The sequence below is a fragment of the Tamandua tetradactyla genome, chromosome 7 (assembly GCF_023851605.1).
Source record: "Tamandua tetradactyla isolate mTamTet1 chromosome 7, mTamTet1.pri, whole genome shotgun sequence".
In the NCBI taxonomy this organism is placed as follows: domain Eukaryota; kingdom Metazoa; phylum Chordata; class Mammalia; order Pilosa; family Myrmecophagidae; genus Tamandua; species Tamandua tetradactyla.
In genome coordinates this window covers 166,988,500-167,011,757 of record NC_135333.1, presented here as the reverse complement: position 1 = coordinate 167,011,757, position 23,258 = coordinate 166,988,500, and the positions used below count along the sequence as shown (strand labels likewise).

At 36.3% G+C, this 23,258-nt stretch overlaps 1 protein-coding gene and 1 long non-coding RNA gene across 3 annotated transcripts in view; one reads left to right on the top strand and one right to left on the bottom strand.

Moving 5' to 3' along the window:
- The window catches only part of NEDD1 (NEDD1 gamma-tubulin ring complex targeting factor), a 158,696-nt gene that overhangs the window by 76,212 nt on the left and 59,226 nt on the right, over positions 1-23,258 (bottom strand). For both annotated transcript variants that reach the window (XM_077111718.1, XM_077111717.1), the window contains exon 14: positions 2,080-2,179. In XM_077111718.1, the coding sequence (XP_076967833.1) occupies positions 2,128-2,179 (52 nt within the window). In that variant the 3' untranslated portion in view covers positions 2,080-2,127. The remainder of the gene's footprint in view (positions 1-2,079; positions 2,180-23,258) is intronic.
- Positions 1-23,258, top strand: part of LOC143642836 (uncharacterized) — a 98,115-nt gene that overhangs the window by 19,019 nt on the left and 55,838 nt on the right. The gene's annotated exons all lie outside the window — the stretch shown is intronic.

The window sequence follows — 23,258 nt, the reverse complement described above, 5'->3', positions numbered from 1 at the left end:
ATGAACAAGTGGAGACTCCCCTGGGACTTGGCTGAGAGCCCTGTCACCACTGATTGGGAAACTCAACTGAGACCCCTTCAGTCCCAACCTGCTTGAGGCCACCATGCCCACAATGAATTAGCCACCCCTGGCTAAATACCTGCCTGCTTAATGTTTTCATGTTATAATCCTAACACATACTGCTCTAACAAGCATAATTTCACCAATAGAAATTTGGAATTGCAGTGCCCATTTTTAGAAACTTTTTTTCACTTTTACTGAGATATATTTGAATAAAATGAATTTGTTTACATTCACTGTTCAATGAGCTTTGACACATGGTAATGCTCCTGTAACCACCACTACAATCAACATAAAGAACATCATCACAACCCACAAAATGTTCCCTCCCAGTCGAATCCACCCCCATCTCCTGTCTGAGATAACTGATCTGTCACCATAGATTACATCTGTGTTTCCTAGAGTTTCATACCGTAGGATCATATAATGCATACTCTTTCAGGCCCACCTTATTTTACTCAGCATATATTATTTTGAGATGCATTCATATTGTTTATATCAGTAGTTTTCTTTCTATTGCTGAGTAGCGTTTTATTTTATGGATACAACACAATTCAGCTAGTCATTCACCAGCTGGTGGACATTTTAGGTTACTTTCAGTTTGGGGTATTATGAATAAAGCTGCCATGTACAAGAAATGTATGGAAGTATGTTTTCATTTTTCTTGGGTAAATAATTGTGAAATTGCTGAGTATCATGTTAAGGGTAGACAAACATTTTAAGAAACTACAAAACGGTTTTCTAAATTGGTGGTACAATTTTACATTCACATCAGCAATGTATGTACATTCCAGTTGCACCATATCCTCAGCAACACTTACTGTTTCAGACTTTTTAATATCACCCATTTAAAAATTCCTCTTACAACTTGTCCACAGCCACATTCTTTACTGAATCTGAATGCTACCCTTGGAGGGAGGGCCCCCCTTCCAAGTTTGCTTCTTTCTTGATGACTCTCACTTACCCCAAAAATACTCTTTAGAGTTCCCTCTTATCCATTCTTAGAATCTAATCATCTGTTACAGTTAATAATTCTTCCTATTAAATTGTCCTTGTTCAAATTACCAGTGTGCTTTTTGACTCTTGATTGGACCTGGAAGGATAGAACTATGTTGACCTGACCAGTCAGGTGGATCTAGGCTAGAGGAAAAGGCCATGTGGCACTCTTGATGTGCGTTAGCTGGATTTTGGAACCTATTTTCATGGGCTAAGAGCTTGGTAATCTACGTCCCTACTTTCGGAATATATTCTGGAAATAAACCATCTTATTTAAGTAGTTTATAGCAATTGTCTATATTAGTGAGTTGTTAAAAAATTAAGTCACTTTGTTCTGATAATTGTCCGTATCACAAAGTCATAGCCATTGTCACATTAAGTGATCATCTCCTTACCTTGCAAGAAAAGAAACGTGAAGTCTAAATATAGTGCAATTATATACAGCAGTCCTTGAATACCCTTCTTATAAAAAAATCTTAACAATAGTGAGGAACTAGATCACACAGATTAATGTCCTATAGGTTAACTTTGTCCTACTCTGAAGCAGAGTACTGAGAAAGTAAACAAACACATAAAGAAGTCCCTAACAGTTGGCAGCCAAAAATAGGCCATAGTGTTCCCAACTGAATACAAAAATTTTTTCAGATATCAACCATCAGACAAGGCCAATCCATTACCATGGTGATAGATACAAGATTAAAATAAGACCATTCACAATCATGTCCAAGCATGGCCATGGTCCAGAAAAGAACATTTTGCAAACACAAAAATATCCAAATAATCCCTTTTCTAGATAACAGGAATGCCTACTTCTTTACCAATAACAGCATTAGCACTGCACTGTGCCTTCTGCCTCCAAGGAAAACCTTATTGAGATACCCAGTACCATGTTTCCTGATAGCATAAAATCTGGAAAAAAATGCTTGCTTTCTTAAAACTTCCAAAAATCACTCAGCACAAGCCCAAATCTTGTGACGAGTCTCTCCCAAATCCCTTGTTATTGAGATGCCCCGTGGTGCTCACCTTAACATAGACTGTAAGTGTGTTTCCATTTGAGGCTATTATTACACTTCATGGGCTTGGAGGAAAGGCTAGAAATCCGATTCCATGAGATGCAGGATTCCTGGTTTTCAAAAGAAAGGGGGTATGTTAAGAGATCATGCTTTGAGAGGAGGAAGTTGAGCCACTACTAAGGAAGAAAAGAACAGTAAAAAGAAAGACAACAATGACATCAGATAATTCTAGTATACCTGGCAAATGGGAATATTCTGGCAATGCTAAAACAGAGGACAAACAGCAAACTGCTCTAAAAATTGAGACGAAGGATGGATCTGGCCCTAGGCTTTTGGAAGTAAAGGGCTTCCTTTTTTAATAGAGACACTGTAAGTTGTTTTCTCTAGCCTAGTTCTTATGGCACCTTAATATTAAAATGAAGCACTTCTACCCTTAAAATGTCTATCAGTTATGTAGCATGAACCTCACTAAATTCAAATTACCTTTGGATTACTACTGCAAAAAAAGTATACAGAAAAAAAATGAAGGTGAAATATTCTTGTTACCTTGGCAGTACCTTGTATTTCTTTTTAGATCATAGGGAGTTATAGATTTCAATTTTACATTACCTCTTAATGTAAGTATAAAATTTATGTAAAAGAACAGCATGATAACTATATTTTTAAAAGCTAGTCAACACATTTATTCAACCAACTATAACCCATCTTTGTCTTTATATCAAATTTTGCTTTAAAATTAAACATTCGTCAAATTAAAATAATTTTAAATCTGCTAATGCATCAATCAACACTTACAATGAAAATTTTTAATCTGAATTTATCTGGCAACTTATATCATGAAGCAGATAAAATATAGTTTTGTAGAATACTGGGAGAAAGGTTAAGCTATTTTTACCAAAATGTATGCAGGAATGACTCAGAGCACATCAGGAGATAAAATAGATAACTATAGAACTCACATTTTGTAGCACATTTCTTTTAAGCAGATCTATATTTCATGCATCAGTGCAGTGTATACTGATAGTGATGATCTGTGACTAATAGGTAAATTCATGTTTCCTAAAATGAACACCATCTCCTCACTACCCTATCACCAAATGCCCAACTTATAAATGTTTGGGGATTTTTTTGCACCAGGAAATAAAAAGTAAGTTAGATAAGTGTTGAATGACCGTGCTGCAGTCCTGACTGATCTGCACATCCATCTGCACTTTGAGAAGCCCTTTCCTTAAAAAAAAAAGTTTCTTCATTTCTCAAATTGGAGTTCACACATTGTTATGAATGATAGATGTGTGAAATTTCAGTTTCAAAGCCATAGATCCAAATAATTTCAGACCATCTTAGTCAGCATATTTCTGTTAGTAAATGAAAATAATAAAGTTCACCAATATATAAACAATGTATTCCAATAATTGATAAAAATAAGAATTAATAATATCATGGTTAGGTTCTTGAACATTTTTACAGTCACTCTTTCCTCAAGTTGTTGGGTGCAACCATGCTTCAGTCTCAAATGAGGACCTGGTCAATTGATTTTTTTCAAATGCTTCATGATATAAGTTGCCAGATAAATTCAGATTAAAAATTTTTTTCAAATGGCAAAGAAAAATTGCAATGTTGTAAACAGCAGAACTTAATAATAAGCGTGATTCCAATGAAATATCTTATCTTCCTTACACAAACATTACCTTAATAAAGTGCCAAGCATTCAATGAACTTGAGGAAAATAAAACTTAGTAAGAATACTACAGCATTTTCTTCCCTTTACTTCCCTGACCATGTCTCCAAACTGCACCTAGACTATAACGCCTGAGGAAATATTACAGGTTAGAAAAGTAGAAATATATTTGATTGCTTCATTTTTTCTCATTATCAATGATTATGCTATTAATTAAAGGAACTTGCCTATTTACAAATGTCAACCATCAGAGAGGACTGTAGGAAGATGGCAGAGTAGGAATCAGTCCTTACACCAAAACAACTATTGAACTGGCAGGAACTGTCTGAATCAACTATTTTGAAATTCTGGAATCTAGTGCAACAATGTGTAGTATCTAAGGAACAGCAGGAAGAAAAGGACAGTAAATTGTGGTAAGTAATTTTGCCTTCCCTACATTAGCCACCAACCCCTACCTCCCAGGCTCACTGCAGGCAACAGCTGGGGACTGCAGCTTGGGCTCCTGGTGCAGGTTGCTGTTGCTACAACAGGACATAAAACAGCTAGCTTTCCAGACTCCGAAGGTTGTGGTCTGATTGCTGATCACTGCTTTGCATAAGCTACTTCAGATCACTGAGGACTGACTCTAAGGGTGGCCATTGTCCCAAATCGTCACAGGCAAAAGCAGCAGAGGGATCCTGAAGAGAATCCCTCATAACTTAAAACCTCCATTAACTGGGCAAGTGTGGAATCAAGAAAGTCCAGCTTCAAAAGACAAAGAAGGAGCTGCTGGTGCACTTGCTGGTTCTCTCCCCACCCCCACCACCATACAGTATGGGGTCAGCTAGTTCTCCCACTAGGGATCCCTGGTCCTCTTCCAAAGAAACAGAGCACCCTCTGTGCATACTTGGATGCCTATATGTGTGAGCTAGTCTATCAGGAGGAAGTCTGAAAACCGAAACTAGGAAATCTATCTCAGGCTTCACCTCCCAAGATTTGTCTTGAAGGCAGAGAAGCATATTGCAGACATTAAAGCAATATAAGAAACAATGAAGCTGAAGCATCCTGGGACATTAAATCATGAACAGAGCACCCAAAAGAGGATAAAATCTATTTCAAAAGTAGAAGGGAATTAAAGTAATTAAATGTCCAGACGCCAGCAAAAAATAACAAATCACACCAGGAAAATTGAAGATATGGCCCAGTCAAAGGAACAAACCAATAGTTCAAAAGAGATGCAGGAGCTGAAACAACTAATTCTGAATATACGAACAGAAATGGAAAACTTCATCAAAAACCAAATCAATGAATTGAGGGAGGACATGAAGAAGGCAAGGAATGAACAAAAAGAAGAAATGGAAAGTCTGAAAAAACAAATCACAGAACTTATGGGAATGAAAGATACAATAGAAGAGATGAAAAAAACAATGGAAACTTACAATGGTAGATTTCAAGAGACAGAGGTTAGAATTAGTGAACTGGAGGATGGAACATCTGAAATCCAAAAAGAAACAGAAACTGTAGGGAAAAGAATGGAGAAATATGAGCAGGGGCTCAGGGAATTGAATGATAATATGAAGCGTACAAATATACATGTTGTGGGTGTCCCGGAAGGAGAAGAGAAGGGAAAAGGAGGAGAAAAACTAATGGAAGAAATTATCACTGAAAATTTCCCAACTCTTATGAAAGACCTAAAATTACAGATCCAAGAAGTGCAGTGCACCCCAAAGAGAATAGATCCAAATAGACGTTCTCCAAGACACTTACTAGTTAGAATGTCAGTGGTCAAAGAGAAAGAGAGGATCTTGAAAGCAGCAAGAGAAAAGCAATCCATCACATATAAGGGAAACCCAATAAGACTATGTGTAGATTTCTCAGCAGAAACCATGGAGGGAAGAAGACAGTGGGATGATATATTTAAATTACTAAAAGAGAAAAACTGCCAACCAAGAATTCTATATCCAGCAAAATTGTCCTTCAAAAATGAGGGAGAAATTAAAACATTCTCAGACAAAAAGTCACTGAGAGAATTTGTGACCAAGAGACCAGCTCTGCAAGAAATACTAAAGGGAGCACTAGAGACAGATATGAAAAGACAAAAGAGAGAGGTATGGAGAAGAGTGTAGAAAGAAGGAAAACTAGATATGATATATAAAATACAAAAGGCAAAATGGTAGAGAAAAGTACTACCCAAACAGTAATAACAATAAATGTTAATGGACTGAACTCCCCAATCAAAAGACATAGACTGGCAGAATGGAAAAAAAACAGGATCCTTCTATATGCTGTCTACAGGAAACACATCTTAGACCCAAAGATAAACATAGGTTGAATGTGAAAGGTTGGGAAAAGATATTTCATGCAAATAACAACCAGAAAAGAACAGGAGTAGCTATACTAATATCCAACAAATTAAACTTCAAATGTAAAACAGTTAAAAGGGACAAAGAAGGATACTATCTACTAATAAAAGGAACAATTCAACAAGAAGACATAACAATCATAAATATTTATGCACCAAACCAGAATGCCCCAAAATACGTCAGGCATACACTGCAAATACTGAAAAGGGAAATAGACACATCTACATAATAGTTGGAGACTTCAATTCCCCACTCTCATCAATGGACAGAACATCTAGGCAGAGGATCAATAAAGAAACAGAGAATTTGAATATTGCAATAAATGAGTTAGACTTAACAGACATTTATAGGACATTACACCCCACAACAGCAGGATACACTTTTTTCTCAAGTGCTCATGGATCATTCTCAAAGATAGACCGTATGTTGGGTCACAAAGCAAGTCTCAACAAATTTAAAAAGATTGGAATCATACACAACACTTTCTCAGATCATAAAGGAATGAAGTTGGAAATCAATAATAGGCAGAGTGCCAGAAAATTCACAAATACGTGGGGGCTCAACAACACACTCTTAAACAACCAGTGGGTCAAGGAAGAAATTACAAGAGAAATGAGTAAAAATCTCGAGGTGAATGAAAATGAAAACACAACATATCAAAACAGGACAAAGCAAAGGCAGTGCTAAGAGGAAATTTATTGCCCTAAATGCCTATATCAAAAAAGAAGAAAGGGCAAAAAATTCGGGAAGTAACTGTCCACTTGGAAGAACTGGAGAAAGAACAGCAAACTAACCCCAAAGCAAGCAAAAGGAAAAAAATGACAAAGATTAGAGCAGAAATAAATAAAATTGGGAAACATGAAAACAATAGAGAAAATCAATAAGACCAGAAGTTGGTTCATGAGAAAATCAATAAGATTGATGGGCCCTTAGCAAGATTGACAAAAAGAAGAAGAGAGAGGATGCAAATAAATAAGATCAGAAATGGAAGAGGACACATAATCACTGACCTCACAGAAATAAAGGAGGTAATAACAGGATACTATGAACAACTTTATGCTAATAAATACAACAATGTAGATGAAATGGACAGGTTCCTAGAAAGGCATGAACAGCCAACTTTGACTCAAGAAGAAACAGATGACCTCAACAAACCAATCACAAGTAAAGAAATTGAATCAGTCATTCAAAAGCTTCCCAAAAAGAAAAGTCCAGGACCAGACGGCTTCACATGTGAATTCTACCAAACATTCCAGAAAGAATTAGTACCAACCCTGCTCAAACTCTTCAAAAAAATTGAAGTGGGGGGAAAGCTACCTAATTCATTCTATGAAGCCAACATCACCCTCATACCAAAACCAGGCAAAGATATTACAAAAAAAGAAAACTACAGACCAATCTCTCTAATGAATATAGATGCAAAAATCCTCAACAAAATTCTAGCAAATCAAATCCAGCAACACATTAAAGGAATTATACATCATGACCAAGTAGGATTCATCCCAGGTATGCAAGGATGGTTCAACATAAGAAAATCAATTAATGTAATACACCATATCAACAAATCAAAGCAGAAAAATCACATGATCATCTCAATTGATGCAGAGAAGGCATTTGACAAGATTCAACATCCTTTCCTGTTGAAAATGCTTCAAAGGATAGGAATACAAGGGAACTTCCTTAAAATGATAAAGGGAATATATGAAAAACCCACAGCTAATATCATCCTCAATGGGGAAAAATTGAAAACTTTCCCCCTAAGATCAGGAACAAGACAAGGATGTCCACTATCACCACTGTTATTCAACATCATGTTGGAAGTTCTAGCCAGAGCAATTAGGCAAGAAAAAGAAATACAAGGCATCAAAATTGGAAAGGAAGAAGTAAAACTATCACTGTTTGCAGATGATATGATACTATACATCGAAAACCCTTAAAAATCCACAGCAAAACTACTAGAGCTAATAAACGAGTACAGCAAAGTGGGAGGTTACAAGATCAACATTCAAAAATCTGTAGTGTTTCTATACACTAGCAATGAACAAGCTGAGGGGGAAATCAAGAAATGAATTCTATTTACAATTGTAACTAAAAGAATAAAATACTTAGGAATAAATTTAACTAAAGAGGCAAAAGACCTATACAAAGAAAACTACAAGAAACTGTTAAAAGAAATCACAGAAGACCTAAATAGATGGAAGGGCATACCATGTTCATGGACTGGAAGACTAAATATAGTTAAGATGTCAATTCTACCTAAATTGATTTACAGATTCAACGCAATACCAATCAAAATCCCAACAACTTACTTTTCAGAAATAGAAAAACCAATAAGCAAATTTATCTGGAAGGGCAGGGTGCCCCGAATTGCTAAAAGTAGCTTGAGGGAAAAAAACAAAGCTGAAGGTCTCAAGCTGCCTGACTTTAAGGCATATTATGAAGCCACAGTGGTCAAAACAGCATGGTACTGGCATAAAGATAGATATATTGACCAATGGAATCAAATAGAGTGCTCAGATATAGACCCTCTCATTTATGGACATTTGATCTTTGATAAGGCAGTCAAGCCAACTCACCTGGGACAGAACAGTCTCTTCAATAAATGGTGCCTAGAGAACTGGATATCCATATGCAAAAGAATGAAAGAGGACCTGTATCTCACACTCTGTACAAAAGTTAACTCAAAATGGATCAAAGATCTAAACATTAGGTCTAAGACCATAAAACAGTTAGAGGAAAACGTAGGGAGATATCTTATGAATCTTATAATTGGAGGCGGGTTTATGGACCTTATACCTAAAGCAAGAGCACTGAAGAAAGAAAGAAAGAAATGGGAGCTCCTCAAAATTAAACACTTTTGTGCATCAAAGAACTTCATCAAGAAAGTAAAAAGACAGCTTACACAATGGGAGACAATATTTGGAAACGACATATCAGATAAAGGTCTAGTACCCAGAATTTATAAAGAGATTGTTCAACTCAACAACAAAAAGAGAGCCAATCCAATTACAAAATGGGAAAAAGACTTGAACAGACACTTCTCAGAAGAGGAAATACAAATGGCCAAAAGGCACATGAAGAGATGCTCAATGTCCCTGGCCATTAGAGAAATGCAAATCAAAACCACAATGAGATATCATCTCACACCCACCAGAATGGCCATTATCAACAAAACAGAAAATGACAAGTGCTGGACAGGATGTGGAGAAAGAGGCACACTTATTCACTGTTGGTGGGAATGTCAAATGGTGCAACCACTTGAAGGCAGTTTTTGCAGTTCCTCAAAAAGCTGAATATAGAATTGCCATATGACCCAGCAATACCATTGCTAGGTATCTACTCAGAGGACTTAAGAGCAAAGACACAAACGGACATTTGCACACCAATGTTTATAGCACACTATTTACAATTGCAAGGAGATGGAAACAGCCAAAATGTCCATCAACAGACGAGTGGCTAAACAAACTGTGGTATATACATACGATGGAATATTATGCAGCTCTAAGACAGAATAAACTTATGAAGTATGTAACAACATGGATGGACCTAGAGAACATTATGCTGAGTGAGACTAGCCAAAAACTAAAGGACAAATGCTGTATGGTCTCACTGATATGAACCGACATTAGTGAATAAACTTGAAATATGTCATTGGTAACAGAGACCATCAGGAGATAGAAATAGGGTAGGATAGTGGGTAATTGGAGCTGAAGGGATACAGACTGTGCAACAGGACTGGATACAAAAACTCAGAAATGGACAGCACAATACTACCTAACTGTAATGTAATTATGTTAAAACACTGAATGAAGCTGCATGTGAGAATGATAGAGGGAGGAGGGCTGGGGACATAAATGAAATCAGAAAGAAAGATAGATGTTAAAGATCGAGATGGTATAATCTAGGAATGCCTAGAGTGTATAATAATAGTGAAATGTACAATGTACAAATTTTAAAAATGTTTTTGCATGAGGAAGAACAAAGGAATGTCATTATTGCAGGGTGCGGAAAATAGATGATAACTAATACTTTAAAATGTCACATTATGTGTGAGACTAAAGCAAAAAATGCTTATTTGTTACAAAATTTAGATTTTGACTAGTGCGTTTCCTAATATAACTCATGTAGATAGTTTGATTGAATGTCATAAGTACTTGGAATCTCAGGTAGCACATGAGATTTTGTTGGTTTGTCCAGAGTGATCCCCCGATGAATCCCAGAATGATTTGATCAGTGACTGGAAAAGTATTTGCAAGCCCCCATCAGGGAATGGTGAGAGTGGGGAGAAATTAAACTTCTCCAAGTTGAATTCTTGATATTCTCACAAGCAGTTTGGACAACCAAAGCTATAGGCTGAGCCCCTAGTATTGGGGTTTTTTCACATGAAACTTAACCCCACAAAAGATAGGTCAAGTCTAGTTAAAATTTAGGCCTAAGAGTCACCCCCAAAAGAGCCTCTTTTGTTGCTCAGATGTGGCCTCTCTCTCCAGCCAATATGATGAGCAGTCTCACCCCCCCTCCCCCTCTCTGCGTGGGACATGACTCCCAGGGGTGTGGACCTTCCTGGCAACGTGGGACAAAGATCCTGGAATGAGCTGAGACTCAGCATCAAAGGACTGAGAAAAATCCTAGAATCGGAGCTGAGAATTAACATCAAGAGACTGAGAGAACCTTCTCTACCAAAAGGGGGAAGAGTAAAATGAGACAAAGTGTCAATGGCTGAGAGATTCCAAACACAGTCGAGAGGTTAACCTGGAGGTTATTCTTACACATTAAGTAGATATCACCTTGTTGTTCAAGATGTAGTGGAGAGGCTGGAGGGAATTGCCTGAAAGTGTAGTGCTGTGTTCCAGTAGCCATGTTTCTTGAGGATGATTGAACAATGATATAGGTTTCACAATGAGACTCTGTGAATGTGAAAACCTTATGTCTGATGCTCCTTTTAGCAACTATATCAACAGAAGAGTAGAACATATGGAATAAAAATAAATAATAGGGGGAACAAATGTTAAAATAAATTCAGTTTGAAATAGTGGTAAATGAAAGCGAGGGGTAAGGGGTATGGTACGTATAGTTTTTTTTTCTCTATTATCATTTTATTTCTTTTTCTGTTGTCTTTTTCTTTTTCTAAATTGATGCAAATGTACTAAGAAATGATGAATATCCAACTATGTGATGATATTAAGAATTACTGATTATATATGTAGAATGGAATGATTTCTAAATGTTTTGTTTGCTAATTTTTTTTAATTAATAAAAAAAGTTTAAAAAGAAAATATAGGTGAAAGAATGGAAAAATATGAGCAGGGACTTAGGGAACTGAATGACAACATGAAGCACACAAATATACATGCTGTGGGTGTCCCAAAAGAAGAAGAGAAGGGAAAAGGAGGAGAAAGATTAATGGATGAAATTATCACTGAAAACATCCCAACTCTTATGAAAGACTTAAAATTACAGACCCAAGAGGTGCAGCATAGCCCAAACAGAAAAGATCCAAATAGACATACTCCAAGACACTTACTACTCTCAGTGTCAGATGTCAAAGATAAAGAGAGAATTTTGAAAGCAGCAAGAGAAAAACAATCCATCACATACAAGGGACGCCCAATAAGACTATGCATAGGTTTCTCAGCAGAAACCATGGAGGCAAGAAGACAGTGGTATGATATATTTAAGAGTCTAAAAGAGAAAAACAGCCAACCACAATTCCTATATCCAGCAAAATTGTCCTTCAAAAATGAGGGGGAAATTAAAACATTTTCAGACAAAAAATCACTGACAGAATTTGGAACCAAGAGACTAGCTCTGCAAGAAATACTAAAGGGAGTACTAGAGGCAGATAAGAAAACAGGAGAGAGGGGTGTGGAGAAGAGTGTAGAAATGAAGACTAAAGTAAAGGTAAAAAGAGGAAAATTAGATATGACATATAAAATCCAAAAGGCAAAATGGTAGAAGAAAGTACTGCCCTTACAGTAATAACACTAAATGTTAATGGATTAAGTTCCCCAATGAAAAGACATGCACTGGCAGAATGGATTAAAAAACAGGACCCATCTATATGCTGTCTACAGGAGATGCATTTTAGACCCCAGGACAAAAATAGGTTGAAAGTGAAAGGTTGGGTAAAGTTATTTCATGCAAACAACAATCAGAAAAGAGCAGGAGTAGCTATACTAATACTCAACAAATTAGACTTCAAATGTAAAACAACTAAAAGACACAAGAAAGGACACTATGTATTAACAGAAGAAACAATTCAACAAGAAGACATAACAATAGTAAATATTTATGCACTGAGCCAAAGTGCTCCAAAATATATGAGGCAAACACTGAAAAGAGAAATAGACACATCTACGATAATAGTTGGAGACTTCAATTCCCTGCCCTCATCAATGGACAGAACATCTAGACAGAGGATCAATAAAGAAACAGAGAATTTAAATAATACAAAAAGCAAACTAGACTCAGACATTTGTAGAACATTACACCCCACAACAGCAGGATACACCTTTTTCTCAAGTGCTCATGGATCATTCTCAAGGATAGACCATATGCTGGGTCATAAAGCCAGTCTCAATCAATTTTAAAAGATTGAAATCATACAAAACACTTTCTTGAATCTAAAGGAATGAAGTTGGAAATCAATAATAGGCAGAGGGCCAGAAAATTCACAAATATATGGAGGCTCAACAACACACTCTTAAACAACCAGTGGGTCAAGGAAGAAATTACAAGGGAAATCAATAATAGCTTGAGGCAAATGAAAATGAAAACACAACATATCAAAATGTATGGGATGCAGCAAAGGCAGTGCTAAGAGGGAAAATTATTGCCCTAAATGCCTATATCAAAAAAGAAGAAAGAGCAAAAATCAAGGAATTAACTGTTCACTTGGAAGAACTAGAGAAGGAAAAGCAAACTAACCCCAAAGCAAGCAAAAGGAAAGAAATAACAAAGAATAGAGCAGAAATAAATGAAATTGAGAACATGAAAACAATCATGAAAATCAACAAAATCAGAAATTGGTTCTATGACAAAATCAATAAGATTGATGGACCCTTAGCAAGGTTGATGAAAAGAAGAGAGGGTGCAAATAAATAAAATCAGAAATGGAAGAGGAGACATAACCACTGGCCCTGCAGAAATACAGGAGTTAATAAGAGGATACCATGAAAAACTTTATGTTAATAAACTAGACAATGTAGATTAAATTGGGCAACTTCCTAAAAGGCATGATCAACCAACATTGACTCGAGAAGAAATAGATGAATCAACAAACTAATCACAAGTAAAGAAACTGAATTAGTCTTTAAGAAGCTCCCAAAAAAGAAAATCCCAGGACCAGATAGCTTCACATGTGAATTTTACCAAACATTCAAAAATTAGTACCAATCCTGCTCAAGCTCTTCAAAAACTTGAAGAGGAGGAAGTCTACCTAACTCATTCTATGAAGCCAACATCACCCTCATACCAAAGCCAGACAAAGATACTACCAGAAAAGAAAATTATAGACCAATCTCTCTAATGAATATAGATGCAAAAATCCACAACAAAATTCTTGCAAATCGAATTCAGCAGCACATTAAAAGAATTATACACCATGACCAAGTAGGATTCATCCCAGGTATGCAAGGATGGTTCAACATAAGAAAATCAATTAATGTAATACACCATATCATCAAATCAAAGCAGAAAAACCACATGATCATCTTGATTGATACTGAAAAGACATTTGACAAAATTCAACATCCTTTCTTGTTGAAAACACTTCAAAGGATAGGAAAAGAAGGGGGGAAATCCCAAAAACTTACTTTGCATGAATAGAAAATCTAATAACCAAATTCATTTGGAAGGACAATGTGCCCCAAATAGCTAAAATATCCTGAGAAAGAAAAATTAAGTCAGAGGTCTCACACTACATGACTTTAAGTTGTATTATGAAGCTACAGTGGTCAAAACAGCAAGGTACTGGCAGAAAGACAGATATACTAACCAATGGAATCAAATAGAGTGTTCAGATATAGACCCTCTCATCTATGGACAATTGATCTTTGATAAGGCACTGGGACAGAACAGTCTCTTCAATAAATGGTGCCTAGAGAACTGGATATTCACATGCAAAAGAATGAAAGAGGATCCATATCTCACACCCTATACAAAAATTAACTCAAAATGGATCAAAGACCTAAACATTAGAAAGAAATAGATAAATGGGAACTCCTCAAAATTAAACACTTTAGTGCATAAAAAAACTTTGTCAATAAAGTAAAAAGACAGCCTACACAATAGGAAACAATATTTGGAAATGATATATTAGATAAGGGTCTAATATTCAGAATATATAAAGAGATTGTTCAACTCAGCAACAAAAAGACAAACAACCCAATTACAAAATGGACAAAGACATGAACAGATACTTCCCAGAAGAGGAAATACAAATGCCTAAAAGGTACATGAAAAGATGCTCAACTTCCCTGGCTATTAGGGAAATGTAAGTCAAAATCACAATGAGATATCATCTCACACCCACCAGAATGGCCATTATTAATAAAACAGAAAACGACAAGTGCTGGAGAGGATGTGGAGGAAGAGGCATATGTATCCACTGTTGGTGGGAATGTAAAATGGTACAACTGTGGAAGGCTGTTTGGCACTTCCTCAGGAAGCTAAGTGTAGAATTGCGATATGATCCAACAATACCATTATTAGGTATCTATTCAGAGGACATGAGGGCAAGGACACAAACAGACATTTGCACACCAGTATTTATAGCAGACTTATTTACAATTGCAAAGAGAAACAGCCCAAATGTCCATCAACAGATGAGTGGCTAAACAAGCTGTGGTACATACATATGATGGAATATTACCCAGCTGTAAGAGAGAATAAAGTCATGAAGCATCTAATAATGTGGATGGACCTTGAGGACATTATGCTGAGTGAGATTAGCCAGAAACCAAAGGACAAATACTATCTGGTCTCACTCATATGAACTAACATTGATGAATGAACTTGGAGAATTTCAGTTAAGAACAGAGGCCATCAGGAAATAGAAATAGTGTAGATTTTGGGTTATTGGAGTTGAAGGGATACAGATCGTGCAACTGGACTGATGGTTAAAATTTGGAAATGGATAGCATAATACTACCTGATTACAGCACAATAATGTCAGTACACTGAATGAAGCTGAATGTAAGAATAATAGAGGAAGGAGATTGGCGACACAGAGAAAGCAGAAGAAAAGGCAGATGATAAAGATCGAAATAGTGTAATCTAGGAATGCCTGGAATGTACAATGATAGTGACTAAAAGTGAAAACTAAAAATGGTTTTGCGTGAGGAAGAACAGTGGAACATCAATATGGCAAGGTGTTGAAAATACATAGTCATTCATATTTTAAAACTTCAACTTCTGTGTGAGACTAAAGCAAAAAAAATGTTTATTTGGTACAACATTTATATTTTGACTAGTGCATTTCCTAATATAATTTATATGGACAGGTTAATTGAACACCATAAGTACATGGAACCTTGAATAGGGCATGAGATTTTGTATTTATCCAGTGTGATGCCCTGACAGATCCCAGAGTGATTTGAACAGTGAATAAAGAAGTATTTGTAAAGTCCCTGGTGGGGGGGGGGGGGATGGCAAGAAAGTGGGAAAATTCAACTTCCCCATTAGGAGAATTCCTGATATTCTTGCAAGCAGTGGGGAAAACCAAATCAATAGGCTGAGCCCTCAATCCTGGGATTTGTTCATATGAAACTTATCCCTGCAGAGGATAAGCTAAACCTACTTAAAATTAGGCCTAAGAGTCACACCCAGAGAACCTCTTTTTTCTTTCCCCAGAGAACCTCTTTTGTTGCTCAAATGTGGCCTATCGCTCTCTCTGCCATCACGGCAAGCAAAACCACTGTCCTCCCCCTTCTATGTGAAACTTGACTCCCAGGGGTAATAAACCTCCCTGGCAACACAGGACAGAACTCTTAGAATGAGGTAGGACTCAGCATCAAGGGATTGAGGAAACCACCTCAACCTAAAGGGGGAAGAGAGAAATGAGAGAAAATAAAGTGGCAGTGGTTGAGAGATTTCAAACAGAGTTGAGAGGTTATCCTGGAGGTTATTTTTATGCATTATATAGATGTTCCATTTTTACTTTAAGGTGTATAAGAGAGGCTAGAGGGAAGTGCCTGAAACTGTAAAGCTGTGTTCCAGTAGCCATGTTTCTTGAAGATAATTGTATAATGATATAGCTTTCACAATGTGGCTGTGTGATTTTGATAACCTTGTGTCTGATGCCCTTTTTATCTATGGTATGAACAGATGAGTAAAAAATATGGATTAAAAAAATAGGGGAACAAATGTTAAAATAAATTGACTAGATTGAAATACTACTGATCAATGAAAGGGAGACATAAAGGGTATAGAAAAAAATAGGGGGAACAAAGGTTAAAATATATTGGATAGCGGAAATACTAGTACTCAATGAGAGGGAGGGGTAATGGGTATGGTATTTATGAGTTTTTTCTTTTTTCTTTTTATTTCTTTTTCTGGAGTGATGCAAATGTCCTAAGAAATGATCATGGTGATGAGTATACAACTATGTGATGATATTGTCCATTGATTGTACACCAAGTATGGAATGTTTATATGTTAAGAATGTTCATGCTTGTATGTTGTTTTGCTTTGTTAATAAAAATAAATATTACATGATGAACAAAGAAACAGGAAATGATGACCCATTCAAAGGAATAAGATAAAACTCCAGAAACCATCAATGCAGGGGACCAGACTTTGGACATATCAGAAAATATATATTTTTAAATGATCTTCAAATATGCTCAAGGAGATAAAGGAAAACACAGAAAAAGAACTAAAGGATTTGAAGAAAACAGTGCATGAACAATATGGGAATCACTGAGTTCTCAATAAGAACCAAACAGAAATATTGCTGTGAAAACACAATAACTAAAATGAAAAATTCTCTAGAGGGATTCAACAGAAGAGTGGAGTAGGCAAAAGAATCAATCAGTGATCCCAAAGACAAAACAGTGGAAATGATTCAGGTTAAGAAGCATAAAAAGAAATTAAAAAAAGCAAACAGGGCCTAAGAGGCCTGTGGAATACCATCAAGTATACCAATATATGCATCATGGCAGTCCCAGAAGAAGAAAGACAGAAAGGGGAAGAAGGAATATTCAAATAAACAACGGCAAAATGAATAGAAGTTATGAATATATGCATGCAAGATGCTCAATGAACCCCAAAAAGACCCACACCAAGACACATAGTAATTAAATTGTCCAATGTTATGGACAAAGAGTTCTAAAAGCCGCAAGAGAAAAGTGACATAACATTATGTGTAAGGGAGCTACAATTATGAAGTACTTCTTTCATAAGAAACCATAGTGGCAAGAAGGCAATAGTATGAAATACTTACAGTGCTGAAACAAAACAATGGCCAACCAAGAATTTTATATCCAGTGACACTGGTGTCTTTCAAAAATGAGAACTAGATTAAGACATTCCCAAATAAAAGCTGAGGGAGTTCATCACCACAATGTCTGTGCCACAAGGAATGCTAAGGGGAGTTCTTCAGACTTAAAGGAAAGACAGTAGACAATGACTTGAAATGGCAAAAAGAAATAAAGACCTCCAGTAAAGGTAACCATATGGGTATTATAAATGCCAGGACAATTATATTTGATATGTAATTCCACTTTTTACTTACTACAGGTGCTAAAATGTAAATATATAAAAAGTAACAATTTTGGATATACAATGTACAAAGATATAATTTGTTATGAGTACAAAAAAAGATGGGGGAACAAAAGACATATAGGAACAATATATGTACATGCTATGGAAGTTAAATTGCTACAAAATCAAATGTGATTTTTATAGATGTAGAATGTTAAATTTTCACCTGATAATAACAAAGAAAATACATGAAAAATATATTCAGAAAGAAATGAGAAGGGACTCAAAATAGTGCAGTAAAAAAAATCAGATAAATATGAAAGTAGGCATTAACAGAACGATTGAGAGTTTAAAAAGGTATTAAAGTGTTACAAAGAGAAAATAGCAAACCGGCAGAAGAAAGTCCAGCATTATCAGTAGTTACTATAAATGTAAATTGTTTAAACTCTCCAGTCAAAAGGTAGAGATTAGCAGAATGGATAAAAAAAAAAAAAAAGGCCCACCCAACTGTATGCTGTTGAAAAGAGGTTCAACTTAAATTCAAAGAAACAGTAGGTTGAAAGTAAAGGATGAAAAAACATATACCATGCAAGTAGTAATCAAAAGAGAGCTTGAGGGTGGTGCAATGGTGGCTCAATGCCATAATTCTCACCTGCCATGCCAGAAACCCTAGTTCAATTCCCAGAGCCTGGCCTATACCAAAGAGAGAGAGAGAGAGAGAGAGAGCTTGGGTAGCTGTACTGATATCAAATTAAATAAACTTTATATCAAAAACTGTTAGGAGGGACAAGGAATGTCCTTGATAAAGGGGTCAATTCAATAAGAAGACATAGCAATTATAAACATATATGCACCTAACAACAGTGCCCTAAAATATATTAATCAAATTTTGACATATATTAAGTTAGAAATAGACAGTTCAACATTAATAGTAGGGGGCTTCAAAACATTACTTTCAATAATGGATAGAACACAAAGGTCAAAGATCAACTAGGAAAGAGAAGACATGAACAATTCTCTAACACACCCAGAGCTATATAGAACATTTCAGCCAACAGCAGAAGCATGCACAGTTTTCTTGGGTGCCCATGGGCCATTCTGCAGGATAGACCATAAATTAGATCACAAAACAAGTCTCAATAAACAGAAAAATATTGAAATCATGCAATATATCTTCTCCAACACAATGGAATGAAGCTAGAAAGAAGTAAGAGGGAGAAAAGGAAAATTCACAAACATGTAGAAATTTTAAAATGTATTCAAACCACCAATGGGTGAAAAAAGAAATCAAAAGTGAATTGGGAAATATCTTGAGGCAAATGAAAATGAAAACATAACATGCCAAAATTTATGGGATGCAGCAAAGGATGTGCTGAGAGGATTATTTATAGCTCTCAATGCCTACATTAAAAAGGAAGAAGGAGCTCAAATCAGAGACTTAATCTCACAACAGGAGAATAAAGTTAAAGCAAACTAAACCCAAATTGAGCAGAAGGAATAAAATAAAGATTCAAGTACAGACGAATTAGAGAAAAAAATAGAGAAAATCAATGTAACAAAAAATTGCTTCTTTAATGAGGACAATAAAATCAACAAACTGTTAGCTAGACTGACAAAGAATAGACAGAGGGCAAAAATAACTAAAATTAGAAATGAAAGGGGACATTACTACCACTCCCACAATAACAAAAAGGAGTATAAGAGGATACTATAAACAACTGCCTAGCAACAAATCTGCTAAAATAGATGAAATGGAAAAATTCTTAGAAGCACTTAAACTACTTACCTTGACTCAAGAAAAAAAAATAGACCAGTAAGTAAAGTAATTGAATCAATAACCAAAACCTCCCAACAAAGAAAAGCCCAGGACCAGATGGCTTCACTGGAGAATTTTACCAAGCATTACAAGAAGAATTAATACCAATCCTGCTCATACACTTCCAAAAAAAAAAAAAACTGAAGAGGAGGAAACACTTCCTAACTCATTCTATGAGTCCCAAATCACCCAATACCAAAGCTAGATAAAGATATCACAAGAAAAGAAAGTTACAGACCAATATCCCTTATGAATATAGATGCAAAATTCCTCAACACAGTACTAGCAAATGGAATTGCTCAGTACAATATGAGAATTATACACCACAATCAATTGGTATTTATCACAGATATGCATGAGTGGTTTAACATAAGGAAAACAATTAATGGAATACACCAAAAAAAAAATGGAACAAAGGGAAAAAACACATGATTATCTCAACTGATTCAGAAAAGACATTTGGCAAAATCCAACTTCTTTTCTTTACTTTTTTATTTAACATTTTTATGGAGCAACATCCACACATGTACAGTCCAGCCATATTATACAGTCAGTGGCTCACAAGATTATTATATAGTTGTGTATTCTTCACCATAATCATTTTTAGAACATTTGCATCATTCCAGAAAAAGAAAAAGAAATAATCAAAGAAAAACCTCATACATCCCATGCCCCTTACCCCTCCCTCTCACTGGACCACCGTATTTAATAAAATCCAGAGTATCCATACTCTGGATAAAAGGAGCATCAGACACAAGGCTTTCATAATCACATGGTCACACTGTAAAAGCTATACAGTTATACAGTCTTCTTCAAGAATCAACACAGCTCAATAGTTTCAGGTACTTCCCTCTAGCCATTTCAATACACCATAAACTAAAAAGGGTTATCTGTATGATGCATAAGAATAACTTCCCAGATAACCTCCTGACTCTGTTTGAAATCTCTCAGCCACTGAGACTTCATTTTGTCTCAATTCTCTCTTCCCCCTTTTGGTCAAGAAGGCTTTCTCATTCCCAGGATGCCAGTCCCAGCTCATCCCCAGGAGTCAGGTCCCACATTTTCAGGAAGATTGACATGCCTGGGAGTCATGTCCCACATAGGGGGGAGGGCAGTGAGTTCGCCTTCCAAGTTGGCTGAGAGAGAGAGGCCACATCTGAGCAACAAAGGTGGCTCTCCAGGGGTGACTCTCAGGCCTAACTATCAGGAGGCTTAGCTTCTCCATTGCAGGAATAAGTTTCATAGGAGTGAGCCCCAAGTTGGAGGGCTCAGCCTATTGAATCCAACACCTTTCTTGACAAAAATATTCAGAATACTAGGAATAGAAAGTAATTTCCTCAACATAAAGGGTATTTATGAAAAACCCATAGCTAACACATATCCACTGGTGTAACTGAATGCTTTCCCTGTAAGATAAGGAAAAAGACAAAGATATCCATTCTCACCAGTTATTCAACACTGTACTGGATGTTCCAGCCAGAGCATTTACACAAGAAAAAGAAATAAAAGGCACCCAAATTGGAAAGGAAGAAGTAAAACTCTTCCTTACTTTCACATGATATGACCTATAAACAGAAATTCCTGAAAAATCTACAAGGCTCCTAAAGCTAATTCAAAAATTCAGCAAAGTGGTTGTTCTAGTTTGCTAGCTGCTGGAATGCAATGTACCAGAAACGGAATGGCTTTTAAAAAAGGGGAATTTAATGAGTTACTAGTTTATAGTTCTAAGGCCGAGAAAATGTCCCAATTAAAACAAGTCTAAAGAAATATCCAATCAAAGGCATCTAGGGAAAGATACCTTCGTTCAAGAAGGCCGATGAAGTTCAGGGTTTCTCTCTCAAGTGAGAAGGCACGTGGCAAACACAGTCAGGGCTTCTCTCTGAGCTGGAAGGGCACATGGCGAACACGGCGTCATCTGCTAGATTTCTCTCCTGGCTTCCTGTTTCATGAAGCTCCCCGAAGGCATCTTCCTTCTTCATCTCCAAAGGTCGCTGGCTGGTGGACTCTCTGCTTTGTAGCGTTGCTCTCTCTGAATCTCTCTGAATCCCTCATTCTCCAAAGTATTTCCTCTTTTATAGGACTTCAGAAACTAATCAAGACCCACCCAAATGGGTGGAGACATGTCATCCCCTAATCCAGTTTAACAACCATTCTTAACTAAATTACATCATCCAGGGAGATGATCTCATCACAGTTTCAAACATATAGTATTGAATAGATTATTCTACCTTTATGAAATGGGATTTATATTAAAACATGACTTTTCTTAGGGGGCATACTTCCTTTCAAACCAGCACAGTGGTGTTGTACAATACACAAAAGTTTGTAGTGTTTGTATACATTAGTAAAGAAAGTTTGAAGAATAAATCAAGAAAAAAATTAATTTCAACAGCAACTATAAGAATCAAATATCTAAGAATACTTTTAATCAAAGATAAATGATTTGTACATGGAAAACTACAAATATTACTGAAAGAAATCAAAGAAGACCTAAATAAAAGGAAGGACACCCAATGTTCATGGATCAGAAGACTAAATATTGTTAAAATGTCACTTCTACCCAAACAATTTACAGTTTAAATACAATCCCAATCAAAATTCCAACAGCTTTCTTTGCAGAAATGGAAAACCCAATCATCAAATTTACAGGGAAAGGTAAGGGGCCCCGAACTGCCAAAACCAACTTGTAAAAGAACAAAGTTGGAGGACTCACATTTTCTGATTTTCAAAATTATTCAAAAGCTCCAGTAATCACAACAGTATGGTATAAGCACAGGGACAGCTATATAGACCAATGGAATTGAATTAGGAGTTCAAAAAAAACCTTCACATCTATGGCCAACTGATTTTGACAAGAGTGCCAAAACTATTTAACAAGGAAAGAATAGTCTCTCCAAGAAATGATGCTAAGAAAACTGGGTATCTGTATTAGCTAGGGTTCTCTGGAGAAACAGAATCAGCAGGAGATATCCACAGATATAAAATTTATAAAAGTGTCTCAGATAGCCACAGGTGTTCTAGTTTGCTAGCTGTTTGGAATGTAATATACCAGATACAGAATGGCTTTTAAAATGGGGAATTTAATAAGTTGCTAGTTTACAGTTTTAAGGCCGAGAAAATGTCTCGATTAAAGCAAGTCTACAGAAATGTCCAGTCAAAGGCATCCATCAGGGAAAGATACCTTGATTCAAGAAGGCCAATGAAGTTCATGGTTTCTCTCTCAAGTGGAAGGGCACATGGTGAACAGAATCAGAGCTTCTCTCTCATCTGGAAAGGCACATAGTGAACACGGTCAGGGTTCCTCTCTCATTTGGAAGGGGACATAGCAGACACAGCATCATCTGCTAGCTTCTTCTCCTTGCTCTCTGTTTCATGAAGCTTCCCAGGAGGCATTTTCCTTCTTCATCTCCAAAGGTCGCTGGCTGGCGGACTCTGCTTCTCATGGCTATGTCGTTCTGCTCTGCTCTCTCTGAATCTCCCATTGTCCAAAATGTTTCCTTTTATATAGGACTCCAGAAACTTCTCAAGACCCACTCAAATGGGTGGAGACATGTCATTATCTAATCCAGTTTAACAACCACTCTTGATTAAATTACATCTCCAGGAAGATGATCTGATTACAGTTTCAAACATACAGTATTGAATAGGGA